Source organism: Bufo gargarizans, unplaced genomic scaffold, assembly GCF_014858855.1.
Source record: "Bufo gargarizans isolate SCDJY-AF-19 unplaced genomic scaffold, ASM1485885v1 original_scaffold_1883_pilon, whole genome shotgun sequence".
Lineage (NCBI taxonomy): Eukaryota > Metazoa > Chordata > Amphibia > Anura > Bufonidae > Bufo > Bufo gargarizans.
This window is the reverse complement of record NW_025334555.1, coordinates 49566-65771: the sequence shown is the minus strand read 5'-3', so window position 1 is coordinate 65771 and position 16206 is coordinate 49566. Positions and strand designations below refer to the sequence as shown.

Below are 16206 nucleotides of genomic sequence, written 5' to 3'. Positions count from 1 at the left end.
CTTCTGTACCAGCTTGTAACTCGTCTTGTTCGTGCTTCTTGTTGTTGTTTTTATTATGTATGTATACCCTTTATCATTTGTACAGCGCCATGGAATGAACGGCTCTTTAATAATAAATAATAATAAGAATAATACTACCAAACACGATCCATAGACCGGAGTAATGTTGTGTGTAGGGAGAAAAAAGCAAACCCTTTTTTTACACAACACCTTTATAGATACAAGCAGTAAACTTTTTTTTTAAATCAAGATATTGTACAGTACATAAGGAGGTGCATATCATCATACCAATGTCAATGTATTGCCATTTTAATTATTTGCTTAAATGGCTTACCAAAATCCTTAAAAAAAAGATCTGTAGTTCCTGGGTCTCCTCTATCACTAAACGCGTCGCTGTGGTCCACCAAAGCTTCCTTCACAGCATCGTACCCAATCAGTACTATCGCTGGAAAGGTGACTGCGTAGATGGTATAGACAGGTCCATACTTCTCACTCAGCTAGAGAGATAGAGAAAACATGTAACATTCAAGCCACTTTCATGCAACTCAATCCTTCTGCATGTAACTATACCGTTCCTGCACAGACCTCTAACAGAGGAGTTAGGCATTAGCCGGACAATGCCAGACTCTGCCAGATCCCCGTTTACCACAATGGAATCGGATAGGGATCTGGCAGAAATGCTGGCATTCTGCTATAAAAATACTACTACATACAGTATTTTTATGGCAGAATGCTGTCTGAAAACCCACCAGATCCCTATCAGATCCCATTATAGTGAATGGGGATCCAGAGATGTCCACCCATGCCGGATACGGTAGCTATTTCTTCACAAAGCACATTTGCTTGAAAGTAGTACCCCCTCAGATGCCGCGTTCATACATGATCCCCCTCAGATGCCGCGTTCATGAATGATCGCAGCACCTGATATACATAACACGGTGTAAAATTTAAAAACCAAAAAATATATACTTACCTCATCCATTTGCTCGGGAGAGGCCGGCCACCACAATCTTGCTTACAGAGCTGGAGCAAAATCTGGCACAGCTCAAGATGACGTCATCAGGCCGGCCGGGTCGTACGTCACTAAGCACAGGATTTTGTGCGAGATCTTCAAGCAAGATGGCGGAGGCCGGCCCGTTGTGAGCAAATGCATCAGGTATCTACGTTTTGTTTTGTTTTTTTGCAGTATTTTAGGTTAAATCTATTCACTACCACAAAGCACGAGGAAATTCGTCTTTGAGGATTTTATTATGCTTTTATGGTGCTGGTTCTGTGACTGTATGAGCAAAATTAAGATAATACCAAGAACACTTCCAGTAGCAGGATATGATCTCATCCCATCCATTTCAGTTGGATGACAGGCATACTGTAGTAGGCAGTACATTACAACATTATATACATATATACACATTCTCAGTTGCTGTACACATATTCTCATATACCTCAGTTCTCTAACATACATCTATTATTAGTATAGCTGCATTGCTAGGCAGGGGTAATTCTATAACAGGACAGCAGCTGGGGGCATCAAATTCCCTTCCGTATCCCAGTGAGAAATGCTAAATATTTTCTGCTGTTTATGGAGGACCAGGCACAGACTGTCATAAAATATTCTGTATACAATAATGGACTGGTAGTACAAATGAGGGGAATATGAGTTCCTTAAGGCTTCTCTTGTGTATTACTGGGTCAACCTACCTTATGGGCTATTTCATTAACTGATTTATAGCAGGATTTACTATTGAACCAGTGTCCTAAGATTGCAGGTAAGTGTACATACCTTCACTAAAGACTGTGGTACTTCCGAGGTGCCCAACTGAAGCATATTCCCCAAGCCTGGTAGAGGTGTAGGTCCTGGGGGAAGGTTATTCTGTTTGACCTTACGCCACCATTTAATGAGATAAATTAGTAGAGTGATGCCTGTAGCCAGGAGAAGTGTGGAAGCAATATGCAGAGCCATCCTGCGCCCCTGTGATTACTGCTCTGGCTGTACTATGTCCTTCTGTATTTATACATGTCCAAGAGCATGGCAGCAATCCAGGTGACATGCGGTCCTCAAGAACAGACCGAATAGGGTTAGAGTCCACGCAGAGCTACAATTATATTTCATAATATATTATAAACATGTAAAATTGGCAAGCTTGATGATCATCTGTCAGCAGATTTGTACCTATGACACTGGCTGACCTGTTACATGTGCGCTTGGCAGCTGAAGGCATCTGTGTTGGTCCCATGTTCACATGTAATATATGCCTGCACTGCAAGCCAGTTTTCACCTTCCTGCCCTGGCCATTTTTTTGCAAATCTGACATGTGTCACTTTATGTGATAATAACTTTGGAACGCTTTTACTTATCCAAGCCATTCTGAGATTGTTTTCTCATGACACATTGTACTTCATGATAGTCATAAATTTGAGTCAATATAGTTCACCTTTATTTATGAAAAAATACCAAATTTAGCAAAAATTTAGAAAAATTAGCAATTTTCAAAATTTAGATTTCTCTGCTTTTAAAACAGAAAGTGATACCTCATGAAATATTTATTACTTAACATTCCCCATATGTCATATTTATGTTTGCATAATTTTATAAATGTCATGTTATTTTTCAGGGACGTTAGAAGGCATAGAATTTTAGAAGCAATTCTAAAAAATTGTAAGAAAATTTCCAAAATCCACCCTTTAAGGACCAGTTCAGGTCTGAAGTCACTTTGTGGGGCATACATAATAGAACCCCCCATAAATAACCCCGTTGTAGAAACTACACCCCTCGAGTTACTCAAAACTGATTTTACAAACTTTTTTAACCCTTTAGGTGTTCCACAAGAATTAAAGGAAAATGGAAATAAAATGTCTAAATTTAAGTTTTATGGCAGATTTTCCATTTTAATCAATTTTTTTCTTTAACACATCGAGGGTTAACAGCCAAACAAAACTCAATATTTATTACCCTGATTCTGCGGTTTACAGAAACACCCCACATGTGGTTGTAAACTGATGTAAGGGCACACGGCAGGGCACAGAAGAAGAGGAGTGCCATATGATTTTTGGAAGGCAGATATTGCTGAACTGGTTTTTAGTTGCCATGTCCCATTTGAAGCCCCCCTGATGCATCCTTACAGTAGAAAATCCCCAAAAATGACCCCATTTTGGAAACTAGGGGATACGGTGACAGTTTTATTAGTACTATTTTGGGGTACATATGATTTTTAATCGCTCTATATTACATTTTGTAGAGGCAAGGTAACCAAAAAATGGCTGTTTTAATTATTTATTTTTTACAACTTTCATCTGACAGGTTAGATCATGCACTATTTTTATAGATCAGGTTGTTACGGATGCAGAGATATCAAATATGTCTACTTTCTTTGTTTGTTTGTTTTCAGTTTTACATAATAAAGCATTAAAAAAAAAAATTCTCCATTTTCTTAACACCATATTTTTTTACTTTTCTGCCAATAGTCTTGTGCAGGGGCTCATTTTTTGAAGGAAGAGTTGACGTTTTTATTGGTACCATTTTTGGGTGCATATGATTTTTTGATAATTCATTATTACTAGAGTTTGAGCGAACACCTGGATGTTCGGGTTCGAGAAGTTCGGCCGAACTTCCCGGAAATGTTCGGGTTCGGGATCCGAACTCGACCCGAACTTCGCCCCGAACCCCAACCCCATTAAAGTCAATGGGGACCCGAACTTTTCGGCACTAAAAAGGCTGTAAAATAGCCCAGGAAAGGGCTAGAGGGCTGCAAAAGGCAGCAAAATGTAGGTAAATCCCCTGCAAACAAATGTGGTTAGGGAAATGAATTAAAATAAAAAAATTAAAAAATTTAATTAACCAATATCAATTGGAGAGAGGTCTCATGGCAGAGAATCAGGCTTCATGTCACCCACCACTGGAACAGGCCACTGTCAGAAATTTAGGCCCCGGCACCCAGACAGAGGAGAGAGGTCCCATAGCAGAGATTCAGGCTTCATGTTATAGCAGAGAATCAGGCTTCACGTCTCCCAACACTGGAACAGGCCACTGTCAGATATTTAGGCCCCGGCACCCAGACAGAGGAGAGAGGTCCCATTGCAGAGAATCAGGCTTCATGTCATAGCAGAGAATCAGGCTTCATATCACCCACCACTGGAACTGGCCACTGTCAGATATTTTTAGGCCCCGGCACACAGACAGAGGAGAGAGGTCCCATAGCAGAGATTCAGGCTTCATGTCAAAACAGAGAATCAAGCTTCATGTCATAGCAGAGAATCAAGCTTCATGTCATAGCAGAGAATCAGGCTTCATGTCATAGCAGAGAATCAGGCTTCACGTCACCCACCACTGGAACAGGCCATTGTCAGATATTTAAGCCCCGGCACCCAGACAGAGGAGAGAGGTCCCATAGCAGAGAATCAGGCTTCATGTCATAGCAGAGAATCAGGCTTCACGTCACCCACCACTGGAAAAGGCCATTGTCAGATATTTAGGCCCTGGCACCCAGACAGAGGAGAGAGGTCCCATTGCAGAGAATCAGGCTTCATGGCATAGCAGAGAATCAGGCTTCACGTCACCCACCACTGGAACAGGCCATTGTCAGATATTTAGACCCCGGCACCCAGACAAAGGAGAGAGGTCCCATAGCAGAGAATCAGGCTTCATGTCATAGCAGAGAATCAGGCTTCATGTCATAGCAGAGAATCGGGCTTCATGTCACCCACCACTAGAACAGGCCACTGTCAGATATTTAGGCCCCGGCACCCAGACAGAGGAGAGAGGTCCCATTGCAGAGAATCAGGCTTCATGGCATAGCAGAGAATCAGGCTTCACGTCACCCACCACTGGAACAGGCCATTGTCAGATATTTAGGCCCCGGCACCCAGACAGAGGAGAAAGGTCCCATAGCAGAGAATCAGGCTTCATGTCATAGCAGAGAATCAGGCTTCAAGTCATAGCAGAGAATCAGGCTTCATGTCATAGCAGAGAATCAGGCTTCACGTCACCCACCACTGGAACAGGCCATTGTCAGATATTTTGGCCCCGGCACCCAGACAGAGGAGAGAGGTCCCATTGCAGAGAATCAGGCTTCATGGCATAGCAGAGAATCAGGCTTCACGTCACCCACCACTGGAACAGGCCATTGTCAGATATTTAGGCCCCGGCACCCAGACAGAGGAGAGAGGTCCCATTGCAGAGAATCAGGCTTCATGTCAAAGCAGAGAATCAGGCTTCATATCACCCAACACTGGAACAGGCCACTGTCAGATATTTTTAGGCCCTGTCACCCAGACTGTTGGTAGTCACTTTCAGGAAAGGAGAAGGGGGGAGGGAACCATCTAACCCTTGGCCCCAACATGCCCTCCCTCCACAAATGACACAGACAACCTTGTCACGTTTATAACTTTTATTTAACAATTTTGTTGGGTGGTAGTCGGCCACAGCTAATTCTTTAAACGGCATTACCATAGCTGAGCCCATGCGATCCGCCAGCCGCTGGACTCCCAGCGGGCGGATTACGCCAGTTCACCTGCTCAGTAACCAACTTCTCTTTACCAGCCGCCAGCTGTGACTTAATAGGATGCCCCAATTAACAAGACCTACATGACCAAAAACCCACCAACATAAACCTCGTATCCAAACAATAGGGAGGGAGGGAGGGACACAGCGCTTCTGCAAAGAGGAAGAGGGAGGGGACGCAGAGCCTTATAAAGGGGCACTCAGCAGCACGCCCCTTCCTGCCGGCAGGATGCAACCATTAACCCCCAACGCACCAGAACCTCAACCCAAACGAATGGGGCCCTATAACAAGGATAGGGGACCTAGGAAAAAGGGGAAAGGGGACCCACAGTCCCTGTACACCCTTCCAATATGGTCAGGTGTCCACCAGACTGTTGGTAGTCACTTTCAGGAAAGGAGAAGGGGTGAGGGAACCATCTAACCCTTGGCCCCAACATGCCCTCCCTCCACAAATGACACAAACAACCTTGTCACGTTTATAACTTTTATTTAACAATTTTGTTGGGTGGTAGTCGGCCACAGCTAATTCTTTAAACGGCATAACCATAGCTAAGCCCATGCGATCCGCCAGCCGCTGGACTCCCAGCGGGCGGATTACGCCAGTTCACCTGCTCAGTAACCAACTTCTCTTTACCAGCCGCCACGGAGGAGACCCAACCTCACACGGGGCTCCGACCACCACCCAACAAGAACATGGCCTGCTCAATCCCGTCCTGGATACCAGAGAGAAAAATGTCCAGGCCGATATCGGACAAATGGACACCATCCGGCCTCATCAATGATCGATTGTCCCCCTCCAACTGCCGATGACGAACAACTACTCCCCCGCGAAATCTAACAAAACGGGACATGCGAGCATTCACCATCCGCCTGCACTTCTCGATGGCCTCACCATCCCTACCACTTTGCCATACCGCCCGCGGCACAATCTCTGACCAAACTAAAATGACCTCCCGGAAAAAAGATGGAAAACGTTCCAAATCAGCCCGCATGAGCGTCAAGAGCTCAAGCAACGGCACTGACCCGATGTCGTTGCCCCCCACGTGGACCACCAACACAACAGGACCATTAGCCTGCGTGCCAATTTCCACCACCTGTGACAACAGCTGGGACCATCTGAGGCCCCGGATACCCCTCCACGACACTCTCACATCACTGAAGCCCAGGGATCTCCCGCCGGGTCGACATTCGGCTCTCTGCGCTGCCCAGAAAATGTAGGAATGACCCACCATCCACACCGTCGGACCTACTGCGCCTGTGAAGAAACAACCATTAAAACCGCGAAACATGCATTGTTTTACTATTATATATATATATTTTTCTTTTTTAAACACATATACCCGGTCTCCTTCCATTCTTACTGTTTTATAACAGGTCCGGTCTAATATATCTCGCAAAACAAGCAGACTTCCACCTACCTATCCTCATAACCTCAGACTCTGGCAAACCCGCCCTAGCGGCCTCCGTCGCCGCCCCAATTTGAAAAGAATGAGTGCCAAATTCCCTGGGATTCATACCAGACAACTCCAGACACGACTTAAAAACCGAAGTGAACTGGAACTTAGTCAGAGGGGAGCCATCAGCATGCGCCAAAAAGTTATGTCCCGGACCTCGCATGGAGATATAACTAGACGTCAGCCGCACCGGGCATGACACACCGGGAACCGGGTGAAGGGGGATCCACGACCCGCTACCAAACTGGTCCGTCTTGGAGCGACTCACCCTGATCCTCAACGCGCCATTACCCAGGACCACGTCAGCACAAGAAAGGCCACCTGGTCTGCTACCAGACGGAGCAACCAGCTCGCCTATCTGTAACGCTGCAAGGAATGCTACACTGAAACTAGCAGAAAACAACGCCACCTCGAACGGGGACCGACAGACCTCAGAAAGCTTAGCAATTAGTCTGCCTAACAGGTTAAATGACACCGGACGCCTACATTCACGGTATACAAGTTCCTTCCTCCAACCCCGAAGAGCCTGGCGTATAATGAATCTCTTAGTAACATCCGGCCAATCGCGCAACTTAAAATGGAAGGCAACCCCGAAGCTGACACCCCGCTAGCGCGCAATTGCAACAACCATTCAACCGTTACCTCAAGGCGGAGATCATCACTGGACGCCACATCTCTCCCTCCCACCCAGCTGAGGGAGACTGAATCAGCGGCATTAATTGTCGTCCACCAGGAGCCATAGGTGCTGCGGGCACTCCTTGCCTTCCAGATCTGCCTCCGGGTGAAGGGACCGAAACTTCTGCCAATGAAAACGGGAAAGAGCATCAGCAATCTTATTCTCTACCCCCGGAACATGACGAGCCCTGAAATAGATGTTAAACTCGAGACACCTAAGCAACAAATGCCGTAGCAATGACAAAACCGGGAGGGAAGAGGAAGAAAGACTGTTAATACCATAAACCACCGACAAATTATCCGTCCAAAATGAAACATGTCTATTGGATAAACTCCTACCCCAAAGTTCTACCGCCACAATAATAGGGAACAGTTCTAGCAATGTGAGGTTCCGGCACAACCCAGAGGAAGACCACGACACCGGCCATGAGGCAGCACACCACTCGTTACCAAAAATGGCGCCGAAACCGCAGGATCCTGCGGCATCGGAAAACAGACACAATTCCGAATTAGGAACCACTTTAGACATATAACACGTATGCCCATTAAAAACCAGCAAAAAAGATCTCCAAACCTTTAAATCCTCCTTCAGGGACCTAGTAAGCCTGATATGATGACTAGGGGCTTTGACACCACACGAAGCCAATGACAAACGCTGTGCGAAAACCCGCCCCATGGGCATCACTCTGCATGCAAAGCACAGAAGACCTAACAAGGACTAAAGCTGAAGCAGAGTAACCTTCCTAACGGCTAGGAAACCGTCAATCAAGCCAAGAAGCTTCTGAAGCTTCTCGTCGGGGAGTCTAAAGACCATCTCTATCGTGTCAATCTCAATCCCCAGGAAGGACAAACGTGTCACAGGACCCTCCGTTTTCTCAACCGAAATGGGAACCCCAAACTGAGACATCCTCGCCAAGAAGTTGTCTAACAGGAATCGACAACCGCCCTCTGGACCGGGGGAAACAAACAGAAAGTCATCTAGGTAATGTAAAATAGATGTAGACCCAGTGTCGTAACGAACAACCCATTCCAAAAAGGATCCGAACAACTCAAAATAGTGACACGATATAGAACACCTCATTGGGAGACACGTGTCGTAGTAAAACAAACCATCTACACGGCAACCTAGCAAATGAAAACAATCAGGGTGAACCGGAAGGAGGTGGAACGCCGACTCTATGTCTGATTTTGCCAAGAGAGCCCCCCTACCGGCTTCCCTGACCAACTCTACTGCCCTGTCAAATGACACATATGACACTGACGCATCCTCCGGGGTAATGGCATCATTCACAGACGAGCCCTTGGGATAAGACAGATGGTGTATCTACCAAAACTTACCCGCCTCCTTTTTAGGGACCACCCCCAGCGGAGAAACCCTCAGGTTGGAGAAAGGTAACTCAATAAACGGGCCCCTCATACGCCCAAATTCCACCTCTTTCACAACTTTCTCCCTGAGAACATCTGGGAAATCCCGAGCAGACCTCAGATTATCCGACAAGACCGGACAACGACTCAAAATAAACGGAATAAAGAACCCCTCTGAAAACCCCGCCCTCAGCTGCTCAGCCGCCTGCCTATTGGGGTAACTGTCTAGCCAGGGGGACATCTCTGCTACGCTCACCGGAGTTCTTAAGCACACCCTGCTCGCCCGTTTTGGGGGGTCTAATGGGAGGGCGGGAACACTTACTGGCTGAATGGGGGCCACCACATGCGGAGCACTCATGCTTAAATCTACACAACCCCGCAAACCTGCAATTACCTTCATTGAACAACCAACATGACCCTGGTCGGCGGACGGCCACCGGGCCCGGGGAAGAAGACCCCCCTGGTCCAGCGGCCACCCCCAAAAAGGGAGGAGGTTTCTGCCCCACCATCAACCTAAGCCAGACATCCGTGGCCTTAACACCCCAACCCAAATCCGGCTGCAATGCTAAGCGGCGCCTAAACTCCTCATCATACCGCCACCAAGCGGAGCCACCGTGGCTTTTATAAGCGCTGTAAATGACATCCTGGTATATAAACAATTCCAAACAGCGTTCGGGGTGGCGCTGACCCATGACACAACCCAAAACCGAAAAGGCTTGCAACCAATTATTCATTGTCTTAGCCACTTTCGGCCTCCGCTCATACGGCTTCTCCGGGAAGCGCCTCTCCTTATCCACCGTGTGTTGGTCCACAGATACTAGGGACCAGATATCTATATACTGATTGGCCCAAACCTTCTCCCTAACCGCCTCCTCTAAATGGGCTCCTAGCGAGCTAACTCCACAGAAACAAGAATCCTTATAAACACTAGCTAATGCTGGCACCGGCTTGACCGGGGGAGGAGGTGGGGGGGTAGGCTGGCTTAGCGGGGGCTGACTAAACTTCTCCAACAGCGCCTTTAACAACGCTGCTGTATCAGAACCCCCATTGCCCGATCCCCACGCCCCCGTGAACTGGTACTCACCGGACGTAGAAGGAATCTGCTCCGACACAGGATTCGGCGCAGCAACTTCAGGTTGCGGAAAGGTCACTGGAACCAGGCTATCAACCCTGGAAGAACGGCTAGGCATCCGCCTCTTGCGTGTCTTGTGCAAAACCCGACCAGACTCTTCTGAAGCAGCGGAGGACCCCTCAGAGGAGGATGGGGACCGCCACCTAGAAGATCTGGAGCGTCTACTCCACCGCGAATCGCCAGACCGGCGACGGGACTGACGCCTACGCGATCCCCGCCGACTCCGCCTCCGGCTCTCAACAGAGGAGGATGATGAATCAGATTCCACTCTGCGCCTGTGTGACCGCCTAGTGACAGAAGGGGTGGCCAGAGGCTGCTGGACAGGAGCCCCTGCAGCAGCTACTTGAGGAGCATTCATATTAGCACCCAAAGCAGCAGGTAAGTTCATAATGCCCCCCACCAGGGCAGATGACACAGTGGGTACGTCCACCCCTTGCTCAGCAACAGCAGGGGGGGTTGGGAGAGGTGGGGGCTGAGCACTAGGAGGGTTAGGTGGCGAATCCCCAAAGGGAGGACTGCTAACATTCGCCCCCATACTACTATCATGCAAGTTGCGCCGCACTGCCGCCACATATACCGAAACCGGAAGTGCAGGCGCCAAAACCGAGAGGGGCGGAGCTAAGGCCGACACAGCAGAGAAGCGCTGGCCAGCCGGGATCACAGCTGCACGTACAGTGCTCAAGGTACGCAGCGAGGAAGGGGGAGTGCTATGCCCCAGTCTAACAGGGGGGCGGCTATTGCGGGAAGACCGCCGACCCCCCGAATGAGCTACAGTATCAGGGGGCGTCTCATAACCGCCACCGGCGGTCACAGCAAGGCCAGGGGCAGACTGCAGGGGGGATCCGAGGCTGCAGAGAAACGAGCGCAGCCAGTCCTCACCCCCCTCCGCCATGCGAGCTATAAACATATCCCTCAGGGGATCCATGCCTCTTGTCAGACGGAACGCTGATCTTACCAGACACACAGCGCTTCTGCAAAGAGGAAGAGGGAGGGGACGCAGAGCCTTATAAAGGGGCACTCAGCAGCACGCCCCTTCCTGCCGGCAGGATGCAACCATTAATCCCCAACGCACCAGAACCTCAACCCAAACGAATGGGGCCCTATAACAAGGATAGGGGACCTAGGAAAAAGGGGAAGGGGGACCAACAGTCCCTGTACACCCTCCCAATATAGTCAGGTGTCCACCAGACAGAGGAGAGAGGTCCCATAGCAGAGAATCAGGCTTCATGTCACCCACCACTAGAACAGGCCACTGTCAGATATTTTTAGGCCCGGCACCCAGACAGAGGAGAGAGGTCCCATGGCAGAGATTCAGGCTTTATGTCATAGCAGAGAATCAGGCTTCATGTCACCCAACACTGGAACAGGCCACTGTCAGATATTTTTAGGCCCCGGCACCCAGACAGAGGAGAGGTTCATTCAACTTTGGGTTGCCCCGCAATATAATGGTAAAATGAAAATAAAAAGAGGATTGAATGAGGAAGTGCCCTGGAGTACAATAATATATAGTTAAGGGGAGGTAGTTATAAATGTCTAATCTGCACAAGGGATGGACAGGTCCTGTGGGATCCATGCCTGGTTCATTTTTATGAACGTCAGCTTGTCCACATTGGCTGTAGACAGGCAGCTGCGTATGTCTGTAATGACGCCCCCTGCCGTGCTGTATACACGTTCAGACAAAACGCTGGCCGCCGGGCAGGCCAGCACCTCCAAGGCATAAAAGGCTAGCTCTGGCCACGTGGACAATTTGGAGACCCAGAAGTTGAATGGGGCCGAACCATCAGTCAGTATGTGGAGGGGTGTGCACACGTACTGTTCCACCATGTTAGTGAAATGTTGCCTCCTGCTAACACGTTCCGTATCAGGTGGTGGTGCAGTTAGCTGTGGCGTGTTGACAAAACTTTTCCACATCTCTGCCATGCTAACCCTGCCCTCAGAGTAGCTGGCCGTGACACAGCTGCGTTGGCGACCTCTTGCTCCTCCTCTGCCTTCGAATTGGGCTTCCACTTGTTCCCCTGTGACATTTGGGAATGCTCTCAGTAGCTCGTCTACCAATGTGCGCTTGTGCTCGCGCATCTTCCTATCACGCTCCAGTGCAGGAAGTAAGGTGGGCACATTGTTTTTGTACCGGGGATCCAGCAGGGTGGCAACCCAGTAGTCCGCACACGTTAATATGTGGGTACCTCTGCTGTCGTTGCGCAGGCACTGCAGCATGTAGTCACTCATGTGTGCCAGGCTGCCCAGAGGTAAGGACAAGCTGTCCTCTGTGGGAGGCGTATCGTCATCGTCCTGCGTTTCCCCCCAGCCACGCACCAGTGATGGGCCCGAGCTGCGTTGGGTGCCACCCCGCTGTGAACATGCTTCATCCTCATCCTCCTCCACCTCCTCCTCATCCTCGTCCTCCTCGTCCTCCAGTAGTGGGCCCTGGCTGGCCACATTTGTACCTGGCCTCTACTGTTGCAAAAAAACTCCCTCTGAGTCACTTCAAAGAGACTGGCCTGAAAGTGCTAAAAATGACCCCTCTTCCTCCTCCTCCTCCTTCTGGGCCACCTCCTCTTCCATCATTGCCCTAAGTGTTTTCTCAAGGAGAGATAGAAGTGGTATTGTAACGCTGATAACGGCGTCATCGCCACTGGCCATGTTGGTGGAGTACTCGAAACAGCGCAACAGGGCACACAGGTCTCGCATGGAGGCCCAGTCATTGGTGGTGAAGTGATGCTGTTCCTCTGTGCGGCTGACCCGTGCGTGCTGCAGCTGAAACTCCACTATGGCCTGCTGCTGCTCGCACAGTCTGTCCAGCATGTGCAAGGTGGAGTTCCACCTGGTGGGCACGTCGCATATGAGGCGGTGAGCGGGAAGGCCGAAGTTATGCTGTAGCGCAGACAGGCGCGCAGCGGCAGGATGTGAACGCCGGTAGCGCGCACAGACGGCCCGCACTTTATGCAGCAGCTCTGACATGTCGGGGTAGTTGTGAATGAACTTCTGCACCACCAAATTCAGCACATGCGCCAGGCAAGGGATGTGCGTCAAACCGGCTAGTCCCAGAGCTGCAATGAGATTTCGCCCATTATCGCACACCACCAGGCCGGGCTTGAGGCTCACCGGCAGCAACCACTCGGTCTGTTGTTCTATACCCCGCCACAACTCCTGTGCGGTGTGGGGCCTGTCCCCCAAACATATGAGTTTCAGAATGGCCTGCTGACGTTTACCCCGGGCTGTGCTGAAGTTGGTGGTGAAGGTGTGTGGCTGACTGGATGAGCAGGTGGAAGAAGAGGAGGAGGAAGCCGAGTAGGAGGAGGGGGCAACGGGAGGCAAAGAATGTTGCCCTGCGATCCTTGGCGACGGAAGGACGTGCGCCAAACAGCTCTCCGTCTGGGACCCAGCCGCCACTACATTTACCCAGTGTGCAGTTAGAGAGATATAGCGTCCCTGACCGTGCTTACTGGTCCACGTATCTGTGGTTAGGTGGACCTTTCCACAGATGGCGTTGCGCAGTGCACACTTGATTTTATCGGATACTTGGTTGTGCAGGGAAGGCACGGCTCTCTTGGAGAAGTAGTGGCGGCTGGGAACAACATACTGTGGGACAGCAAGCGACATGAGCTGTTTGAAGCTGTCTGTGTCCACCAGCCTGAATGACAGCATTTCATAGGCCAGTAGTTTAGAAATGCTGGTATTCAGGGCCAGGGATCGAGGGTGGCTAGCTGGGAATTTACGCTTTCTCTCAAATGTTTGTGAGATGGAGAGCTGAACGCTGCCGTGTGACATGGTTGAGATGTTTGGTGACGGAGGTGGTGGTGTTGGTGGTACATCCTCTGTTTGCTGGGCGGCAGGTGCCAACGTTCCTCCATAGGCGGAGGAAGAGGCCGAGGCGGCAAAATCAGGGCCATAAATATTGAGTTTTGTTTGGCTGTTAACCCTTGCTTTGTTACTGGGAAAAATAGATTAAAAGGGAAAATTTGCCCAAAAATTTAAATTCTGACATTTCATCTCCATTTGCCAATAACTCTTGTGGAACACCTAAAGGGTTAATGATGTTTGTAAAATCTGTTTTGAATACCTTGAGGGGTGTAGTTTCTTAGATGGGGTCAGTTTTATGGAGTTTCTACTCTAGGGGTACATCAGGGGGCTTCAAATGGGACATGGTTTAAAAAAAAAAACAGTCCAGCAAAACCTGCCTTCCAAAAAACGTATGGCATTCCTTTCATTCTGCGCCCTGCCGTGTGCCCTTACAGCGGTTTACTACCATATATGGGGTGTTTATGTAAACTACAGAATCTGGGCCATAAATATTGAGTTTAGTTTGGCTGTTAACCCTTGCTCTGTAACTGGAAAAAAAATATTAAAATGGAAAATCTGCCAAAAAAGTGATATTTTGAAATTGTATCTCTATTTTCCATTAATTCTTGTGGAACACCTAAAGAGTTAACAAAGTTAGTAAAATCAGTTTTAAATAAGGGTGTAGTTTATAGAATGGGGTCATTTTTGGGTGGTTTCTATTATTTAAGCCTCACAAAGTGACTTCAGACCTGAACTGGTCCCTAAAAATTGGGTTTTTGAAAATGTATGCAAAATTTCAAGATTTGCTTCTAAACTAAGCCTTGTAACATTCCTAAAATGATCCAAACATGAAGTAGACATATGGGGAATGTAAAGTAATAACTATTTTTGGAGGTATTACTATGTATTATAGAAGTAGAGAAATTGAAACTTGAAAATTTGCAATTTTTAACAAATTTTTTGTAAATTTGGTATTTTCTTATAAATATAATTGAATTTTATTTACTTCATCTCAGAATGGCCTGGATAAGTCAAAGAGTTTTAAAGTTATCACCACTGCTCCCACAAAGCACGGCACGTATCCTTAACAATCAAGGAAACTGTGGATATTCTTAGACAAAACTGATAATGGAGGGACGTCAAACTTTCTCTTGTTGCCAGAAATCTATCATAAGAAAATAAAAAAGAGTGCAAATAAAAATGAGCAAATATGTAAAAAAAAAAAAAGCCCCAAAAAACAATACAAGCTATATAATTTGGTTGGCCTTGTTTGGGACCTTGAACTGGCCATACCACTGTTAAATGCTTAAATGCTTTTCTTTGTTCTGTGGTCATTATCACAGGGCAAAGGACATTTTTTGGAAATCCAGTGATGGAATGGGCTCTCCATGGAGAACAATAGGCGTATGCTTCTAGCTAGCATTGCTCACAGTGAAGTCAACGTCTCTAATGGTCAAGATAGGGGTAAAGCCTCACCATAGGAGATGATGAAGTCACAGTGAACAATACTAATGCAGAGCCTCCAAAGCCCTTGGCCTGTGCAATCAAGAGCTGCGCTAGGTCGAGTACAGCATCAAATACTGAGAGCCTGAAATCCAAACTGAATGTCGTCCAGCATCATGTTTGCTGTCTTCTGAGGCAGCATCTGAGGGGTTTGTGACCTTCGGTTGTCTTTTATAGCCACTGTACAATTTGCATCTGAAAAAAAAAAGATTTTCGCTTACAGTTTGCCAGATCCAGCAGGCAGTTCCGGCAACGGAACTGCCTGCCAGATTCTAACAACGTTAGTGTGAAAGTAGCCTTAGTTAATAAAGGTAAATGAGACTAAGGCTCCAGGTCCAGATGGGTTACACGCAAGAATTATAACAAACTTAGTGGAGTTATTGCTGTGCCCTTGTTCATAATTTTTAGAGATTCTATAGTGAGTGGTGTAGTGTCAAGTGACTGGCGCAAGGCAAATGTGGTGCCCATATTCAAATAGGACTCTTGGTCTTTTCCAAGTAGTTTGAGACCAGTAAGTTTAATGTCTGTTGTGGGAAAAATGTTTGAAGGACTCTTAGGGGACTATATACGGGAGTATGTGACTGTTAATAATATCGCAAGTGATAGCCAGCACAGGTTTACCAAGGTAAAGTTGTCAGATTAACCTAATTTGTTCTTATGAGGAGGTGAATAGAAGTCTGGACAGAGGGGCGGCTGTGGATGTAGTGTTTTTGGATTTTCCAAAGATAATTGATACCGTCCCTCATAGACATTTGATAAAGTCTATAGGCTTATATACAGGTCCTTCTAAAAAAAATTGC

General features: G+C 47.8%; 1 protein-coding gene across 1 annotated transcript in view; it reads right to left on the bottom strand.

Moving 5' to 3' along the window:
* The window catches only part of LOC122923773 (cytochrome P450 2C8-like), a 51329-nt gene extending 49369 nt beyond the window's left edge, over positions 1–1960 (bottom strand). Inside the window, exons 1-2 of the mRNA XM_044274609.1 lie at positions 1781–1960; positions 335–497 (exon numbers count right to left, since the gene is read on the bottom strand). Of these exons, the coding sequence (XP_044130544.1) occupies positions 335–497; positions 1781–1960 (343 nt within the window). The remainder of the gene's footprint in view (positions 1–334; positions 498–1780) is intronic.
* Between the last annotated feature and the right edge of the window lie 14246 nt (positions 1961–16206).